General features: G+C 38.3%; 1 protein-coding gene across 1 annotated transcript in view; it reads right to left on the bottom strand.

Moving 5' to 3' along the window:
• Nucleotides 1-523: 523 nt before the first annotated feature.
• Nucleotides 524-8,644, bottom strand: part of LOC309487269 (F-box/WD repeat-containing protein 4-like) — a 46,118-nt gene continuing 37,997 nt past the window's right edge. Inside the window, exons 9-11 of the mRNA XM_082154892.1 lie at nt 8,056-8,158; nt 5,332-5,493; nt 524-3,981 (exon numbers count right to left, since the gene is read on the bottom strand). Coding sequence (XP_082011018.1) covers nt 3,248-3,981; nt 5,332-5,493; nt 8,056-8,158 — 999 coding nt within the window. The 3' untranslated portion in view covers nt 524-3,247. The remainder of the gene's footprint in view (nt 3,982-5,331; nt 5,494-8,055; nt 8,159-8,644) is intronic.

The raw sequence follows: 8,644 nt of genomic DNA, 5'->3' as shown, positions 1-8,644 counted from the left end.
TTTTTTTTAAATAATCGTGTTTAATGGTCTAAGTCCTGGTGGAAATCTACATTACCCATGATTCTGCAAAGAAAGCTACACCAGAGAATGACATCAATCTCCCTACACTCTTACTTAAATAGTTGTGTGTGTGTGTGTGTGTCTGCATACTGTATATGTATGTATGTATGTATGCATTGTTTCTTTAAACATCAAACAACTTTTTATATTTATCCACCATTTTAATTTTAATTATGCTGTTAATACTTTCCCCCATTAAAGTGAATTAGTGAGTCTTGTACCTTTTGCATTTTTGTCCAATTTTCAAATACTTTTTTGCATCAAATCAAAGTTTGAAATGTTGTGATTCACCTTGTAGCTGGTTGGCTTGGTTCGTGGTTTATAACTCTTTAACAAAGACTTTTTTTAAATGGGTTAGGGTGAATGGTAAAAAGGAATGGTATTGAATGAATGAATGGTAAAAATACTTAAGGAACGAAGAATACAAAAAAACTAACTAAACTAAATCACTCACAGAAATTAATTGGTTTTAATAACTTTTTTTTATTTATATGGAACATTCTTTGATACTCTTTAATTTGGTTGAGTCTTCTTATAAAATGCAGAAAATACAGTTTTATATAAAAAGAAAGTGACTACAGATACAAAACTAAAACGTAGTACCAGGCTTAAATCAAAGCTTAAGAAAAAAAAACCCAATTGGCTTGCAAAGCCTTCGTCACCTTCAAGCACTCACACACTCACCGCTCAGTGTCAAAACAGTGCAATGACAACTTATTTAGGCAAAATGAACATCTCATTCACAGTGAGCTATCCAACATAGTAACTCAGATTTCCACTTTTATTCATATACCTTTGGTCTCAAACATCAAAGGACGAGAAAAAACAATGGAGACTAAAGCTACAGAAAGAACGACATGAGCATCGTCGCCGCAACAGATGACTTGAAATCCTCACTGAACTGACTTCATAACCTCAAGATTTCCCTTAATCGGTCAAATATTTTGATAAATGCTTTAACTATGATGATATAACTGGTCTAAATAGTTCAGAACACTCAATATTTGGATTACTGCTACATAAATGTTTTTGAAGGCATCATGTCTGTGTTGGAAATTGGAATCTGCCTCCCAAAACTATTTTTGCCAGCTAACAAATGAGGAACATAATTTATCAGCCACATCACGTTTGAAAGAAAATTAGCCACCATTTACACAGGAATACTCTGATCTGGAGATCAACAGGGCCGAAAAGCCATCTGTGCCCAAGCTAAGACTCTATTAAAGGACGCCTAACTGCTAATCCAAACCAAAGGTCAAACAAACACAGTGGCCTGAAGAACGATCCACTTAAAGGAATCCACTATGACACTCTCTCTCTCTCTCTCTCTCTCACACACACACACACACACACACAGTCTAGGGAATGCAGTGAAGCAGCTTTGGACAGTCTCACCGCCACAGAAAAACAAATCTCAATCTCATCATGAACCCGACATAAGTGCTACACTAGCATGACAGTAACCTTACCTGATCTGCTACAATAAAACGCACATTAAAAGATTATTTTATGTAATAAGGCCTATACATAAGTTACTGTTAGTGGTGCAAGAGTTCCCTTACAGTGTTAGGATACAAAAACAATTGTAAAGCACTATGGGAGAGTACAGAACAGGGAAAAAAAATTTAAGGCAAAAAACAAACATATCTATGGAAGGCTTATCAAGTGATCCTTTCAAATAAGAAGTTACCATTGACCAAAAGGTTCACTCATACTGGCCCTTAATTATTTTATGCAGAAATTCTATGACACATGTTCTGTTCTCTTTAAGGCATATGAAAACTACTTGAATCAACAAAGGCACCTATTGTAAATGTACAAGCTGGGTTCAATCTGTATACAAAGGTATTTTCAGCCTTCATTTGAAGAGTCTTTGCATAATGAACTTAAAAATGTATTACTATATAGTATGTGGATGAAGTCAGTTTTTGTTTGTGGATCTATTGAGTTCCTGCAAATAATCATGCAAAATATTGGATAGAGCCCGAGACCAAGTCATACAATGATGAAACTTATTGATATAAAAAGACAAAAAAAAAAAGCGAATTAATTTCCTTCATTTTTCTGAATAGCATCATGCAGATACTCCAGATACGTAATAAAGACAAAACACAACAACAACTGAATATTAAAGCTCTGAAGTGTTAGCAGACTGCTCAGTGGCTGTCTTTTCCATTTTTTTTGTGCACAATATAATCTTTTAAGAGTACAATATAAACAAATTAATATTAATGAAGTCTGAAAAATGTCAGTCCATTAAAATTCCACCTCCATTCCCCCTAATATTTTATGATTATTTTTAGGTTCATAAAGAGATAGTAAAATAAATCCATATGAATCGAGCGGTTTAATCCAAGTCTTCTGAAGAGACACCATCAATTAATATGATATTTTTTATTCACATATAAACATTGATCAACGAAAATACAGTAACAGAAGTTCAAGTGTACTTGCTTGACACATAAGAAGCCTCATTGGTTCTTGCTGAAGCTTGATCGGTTGTCACATACCAAGCAAGTACGTTTCAGCTTCTGTTTACCATATTTGATGTGCTCCATGTATGTGCATATGGAAATATAACTGTATTAACTTTTTAAAGCGTCATGGTTTTGGTGGAATGGTGTTTGGTGAAATCTCTCAGGCTTCATAAAAAATATCTTCATTTGTTTCAAAGATGAAAGTAACTAATGACAGAACTTTCATTTTAGGGTAAACCATCCCTTTAAGTATTTAAAAAGAATATTAAAAGTACGAATTCAGGAGCAAAAAACCAGCACAAATCAATATCCCCAGACCTTGAGTGCCAGCTTCATCTCAGGAGGCAATCAGCCCCCAAAAACTGACAAAAAGCCTTAAATCAACAGGCATGTCACCCAGAGCTCGATAAGGCTATAAACGGGAGAATTTCCCCTGTGGTTTTGATCGCGACCTCTCTGTGAGGCAACAGACCTATTAACGTCTTTAACAGATTACCCAATTAATCCATAAAACCGTGAGGACTCACACATTAACGCCCTTTTAAAACTCTCTCTTGCATGCATGCACACACACACACACACGCGTGCGCACACTCGCACACACGAGGAGTACACCCAAAGTGACATAGCTGACAGTACAAACTGATGTATCTTAAGAAAGTAAAGGGAGACAGCAGTCTAAAGTAAGTCTCTGCTGGAACTGGTTGTGCTCAACTCTGGGGGTCCGTGTTGTTGCCGTGATGTGGACCGTCCTGTTCGTTGATAGTGTGCAGATGGAGGCAGACTGGAGGTCGCTGAGGCTCTCTGTGCTCCAGAGGCATGTCTGAGGCAGCCAGGCCCTGCTCCTCATCCCCGGGACCCAGAGGAGGGCTGCTGCCGCGGGGGTTGCAGCTATCACAGAAGTCCTGCTCCTCGAGCTCCCCTCCATCCATATGCCCCACAAGCTCTTTCATCTCCTCCTCTTCCTCTCCGTCTTTCCCCTGGCTGCACACACATACCTCAATCCCAGAGTCACCCGTAAAGCGCCGGTGGCGCCCTGGAGTCTTGTCTTTGCTTTCGGGAGAACAGTCTTCTCCGGGTTCAGTCAGGTCCTCGCTGGAGCTGCCCTGTTTGACTGGGCTGTGTGAGGTAGCGCACGCCACCTGCTGGAGCTGCCCGTCCTCCTCTAGGCTGAGGTACTGTGGTTTGTGGGCGTTTCTGGCAGGGTGGTGTGTGGTGGGAGAATGTGGCTGCTCAACGCAGGGTCCCGGGGAACAGTTCTCAGATGCAGGTGGGGCAGTGGGGCTGCACTGCAATGGAGGACAGTGCTCATCTGGTTGTTCAGAGCACAGGGGGTCCGAGCTGGTGGACTGGGCTGGCTGAGAGGCACTGTATGGAGGCGGGGGTGTCGGAGGTCTGTTTTCGACTTCCTCGTATGCGGGTAAGAGGTAGCCAGGCAAGAACCCTGGATAAGAGGAAAAGAAGATGATTTTGACAGCATTTGTTGACTGACCATTACTTTCCATGAATAGATCTACTAATTCTATAATAAACAGATTACTTTCCAATTCAGATATAATTGTAAGCCATTTACAGTTATTACTGGACTGCAAACTTTGTTTGAGCAGCTCATTATCCGCGGTGTTTGCAGCGTCTCAGAATGGTTCGGTTCACAGTAAATGCTGAGCCACACAAACTCCATCTCTGCTCTGACTTTAGGTCGCTTTAACATGGATTTGGGAACGTGTGCTAAGTAACCATTTTTTCAAATTTGTAACAAGAAGCGCTTATCAACAAATGAGTAGATTTAAAGGCTGCCTGCTAGGCTTGTTGCGGTTGTCAGCCATACACTGATACATTACTTTCCCACGCGGCACCGCCCCCTTTGGAGTTTAGTTTTTTAATTGAAATAAAAAACATTTAGTTCAGTTGGACAACGGATGCTGCAATTATGAATTGAAATCGTCTGCTGTGCTCCATACAGCATGATCTGCAGAGTCACAGCACACTGACCAGACAATGCTGGAGGATTTAGTGCGCAACAGATCCTGAGAATCATTGACAAATATCTTATCTTGTAAATGTGCGGTCAGTAACGCCACTCCCTTATACACAGAGAACACGTGATCGCGAATTTGAAAGTGAAAAGCGAGCGTGCATTCAAAAGCAATTTCTATACTCCGCATATAGATAGCAGCTCCGTGATGCCTGCAAATTATAGGCCTATGGTATACGCATGATTGCGAATTAAAAAATTTGCAATCATCTAATAAATTATTTTACAGAACTGGTAGACAAAGAAAGTAACGTTGGATTTAGATACATACAGGACAAGCAACTTTAAATAATTGATTTTAAACTTTGCTGCGCTATATCCAGTTGGTCACTATGTCATATTCACTGTGCTATGTACAATTAGTGTTACATGGTCTTTTTTTTTTAGAAAATAGGATTCATAGTGCGCATACTTAGTGTTTACTTCCTTTTTATTAGCTTTTTTCTTCTTTGTGAAATATACTATAATAGGATTACAGAAGCTCCCAATTACTGGTTATTAAGGTAATTGTTAAATTTAGGTAATGGGTAGAATTAAGGGATGTAGAATTTGGTCATGCAGAATATGGCATTAATATGTGCTTTATAAGTACTAATAAACAGCCAATATCCTAGTAAGATACATGCTAATAAGCAATTAGTTAGTAATGAGAATTGGACCCTAAACTAAAGTGAAACCGTTTAAATCTGTTTATTTTACAGGTTTATTTATTTTTAAATTCATATTGTATTTTGACAGGGGAATGAAGAGGGTACTGACTGAAGTAGAAGGGTAGAGAGGAGTAGTTATGGGCTTCTCTGTAAGCGATGAGATTGATCTCGTGCTGCCGCTGCTGTTGCTGTAGTCTGTGTTTGGCTCGGCGGTGGTGACAAACACAGCAGCAGCCCAGAATGATAATGAGCGTCAGGACCAACCAAAACCCTGATGAAAGAGCACAAAACACAGTACCTTTAATGAGTAAAGAGAACATCATGTTCGAACCAGGTACAGCACACCATAAATCACAATTCTTCCATGTTATTTGAGTTGTTGTCAACAGTGCTGCCTGACAAGATGCTTTATAAGTTGCTTGTCTGGTGGCTCCACTCACAGTCAACTTTTTTAGTCCGACTTTTTGATTGGCTGCAAGCTGTATGCACATATCATTCAAAATGTTGGGGTCAGTACTATTTTCTAAAATGTTGTTGTCTCTTACAGTATGCTCACCAAGACTACATTTATTTAATGAAAAATACATAAAAACAGTAATATTGTAAAATATTTTTAATAAGTTAAAGTAACTTTTGTATTTTAATATATGTTAATTTTATTTTTCTTGTAATGGCAAAAGATTATGATTCTTCAGAAATCATTGTAATGTGCTGATTTGGTGCTTAAGACACATTTCTTATTATTATCATCAATGTTAAAAAATATAAAAAATTTTGTTGTGGAAATTGTGATAAATGTTTTCAGGATTCTTTGATTAATAGAAATCAAAGAAATCTCTTCCAAGCTTTATAATGGGAGTGAATAGTAAATGAGATTTTGAAGCCCAAAAGCTAGTGATTACAGTTTATAAAGTTCTAATTACGGATTTTTGTCTTCGCTTCGGAGATGCATCGCTTCGGTTCAGAAGGCCTTTATTAACCCCCTGGTGCCGTATGGATTACTTTTATGATGGATGGATGCGCTTTTTTGGGCTTCAAAATCTCAGTTATCATTCACTGCCATTATAAAGCTTGGAAGAGCCAGGATATTTTTTTTTTTATATAACTCCGATTGTGTTTGGCTGAAAGAAAAAAGTCATATATACCTAGGATGGCTTGAGGGTGAGTAAATTATGTGATAATTTTCATTTTTGGGTGAACTAACCCTTTAGTATCTTCTTAAATTAAAAAAAAAATCTATAAAATGCAACCATAATGGAACAAAAATTCCTTATGTCTAAAAACAACCTAAAAATCTGGCACCAGAGCCCAGGAGAAGAATGTACTTGACATTAGGGTGGGATGCTCATTACTCAACAGTAAGAGCCATGCAGGTCCATGTCATGTGAGACAAGTGTGCGAAACTTTGCCCCAAATAAAGCAGAGACCTTTTCTGGCAGAAGGGGAGGGGGGTTAAGAAATTTAAGGCAGCTGTTTACAGGATCTGGTCTGATCCGGTTACACTGGATTTGTGTCTGTCCGGGTCGCATGTATTTGGCATGATGTACAAAACCCAAAGTACAGCCCCTTGACTCAGCAGACGATGGGCTGCAATTACCGTGAAGATGAGGTTAGTCCTCAGTTATTAAAATAGATGGTACACCAGAGGGAGAGGGGTAATTTGATAACACAAAAACGCTGCCAACGGGCGTGAACAGGGCAGAACAACAACTAGATCAGGGCCAGCCAATGACACAAAAGTTAAAAGCAACACACACAAATCAGACCCATAATTAAAAACTGAGAAAGATGCTTGAAAAGAATTCTTTAGGACAAAAAAACTAACAAAAAACAAAACAAAAACACACCAAAAACTGCCATATCCATTGTACTGTAAGCTCAATTACATTTGTGCTTGAAATAACTGCAGATCTGATTCCAGTAAGATGCGTGATTGAATACCTAAATCTAATTACTATTTACGGAAACAAAACAATTACAGTGTCAAACATGAGCCGTGCCTTGGATGTCTTTTCCCAAAGCATGTCACCTCTTGTCCAACCTATTGCTGGCATCATAAGCTTGGGCTGCTTACTGCAAACAACTTGAGAACAAATGCAGGTGGCATGTAACACCCCTAAATGCTATTACAACTGTATTTCAATGCTGTATCATTTCAAAGTTGATTTACATTTACAACAAAGAGGCATGCACACACTCAGATGTAAACAAGCCCTACACAGAAAAGAAGTGCATGGCAGAACGAGTGAAGGAGACGAGCTGAATGAAATGGCACATTCACTCGCTGACAGCAGATGGGGCTGATGGAACAGCAGAAATGCAGTCGTTACACGGTAACAGCTGTGCTACTTTCTGTTTCTGAACAGTATTTAAATGTTTTAAAGAGCCATTCAAATTTTGGTATTCGTAATGGTGTTTGTCACAGCACCAAATACTTAAATAGTTAATGCATTAACTAAGGTTAACTAATGAGACCTTTTGTGAATGATTACCTATTGTTCTTTATAATTCTTACACTAATCTGTTTGAAACATTTGTTTACTTTATACATTTGAGTATTGTTTTAATGTATTTAAATGTTCAGTTCGTTTTGTTATAAGAAAAAAAAAAATTTTTTTGCAACTTATTGCAATATGAAAAAAGCTTCAGCAATTATCGCAAGTTCGCAACATGAAAGTTTGATACCGTGACATGCCTAATACAGACTTGAAGTAACTAAATTCAAGTGCAGAGCAACTGGAGGATGTTTCAGACACTATAGCGAACAGCATTTACACCATGGACTGACCTGATCTTACAGCATGTATAGGCAAGCAGGGACTCGGATACTTACACCACACCTCGTAGTAATAGCTGCAACACTGAGATTCTCCACAGCAGTGGCCCGAATCACAGGAGTAGCTCTGGTTGTTCACTCCGACACAAAGCAGCCGGTTCTGCAAAACCAAAAAGAAAATTAAAGCATATAATCAGCACAAATATCAGAAGAGCTTTGTGCACCAAAAACTTTTTTCATGGCACATGAAGAATAAAAAAAATTAAAATTCCAATGCAAAATAGGGCCAAAAGAATAGATTATGTTGTAGTTCTTTATTCTTTTGGACATATCTGTCATATCTTTGCATTGCGATCTGCCGCTCAATTGTATTAAAGTGCTTTTGATTATCACCTGTGTGTAAAGACATCCTGATGTCACTGTGTTATAATAAGTAAATAAATGTCCCCAACACAGTGACATCAGGCTGTTTTTACATACACTTCAGTACAATTCAGAGGCAGATCACTACACAAACCCTTGAGTGTTCAGACTATATTATACGCAATGCAATTCAAGTTACATTTGCAAATTAAATTAATAAAATGCTGATTCCCGTGGTCTCGTTTTACCTGTCTAAACCCCAGGAGAAAAGGCATGATAGGCG

This window comes from Leuciscus leuciscus, assembly GCF_965113295.1.
Source record: "Leuciscus leuciscus genome assembly, chromosome: 22".
NCBI classification, from domain to species: domain Eukaryota; kingdom Metazoa; phylum Chordata; class Actinopteri; order Cypriniformes; family Leuciscidae; genus Leuciscus; species Leuciscus leuciscus.
Note: the sequence above shows the minus strand (reverse complement) of the source record. Positions and strands in the feature narration are given on the sequence as shown.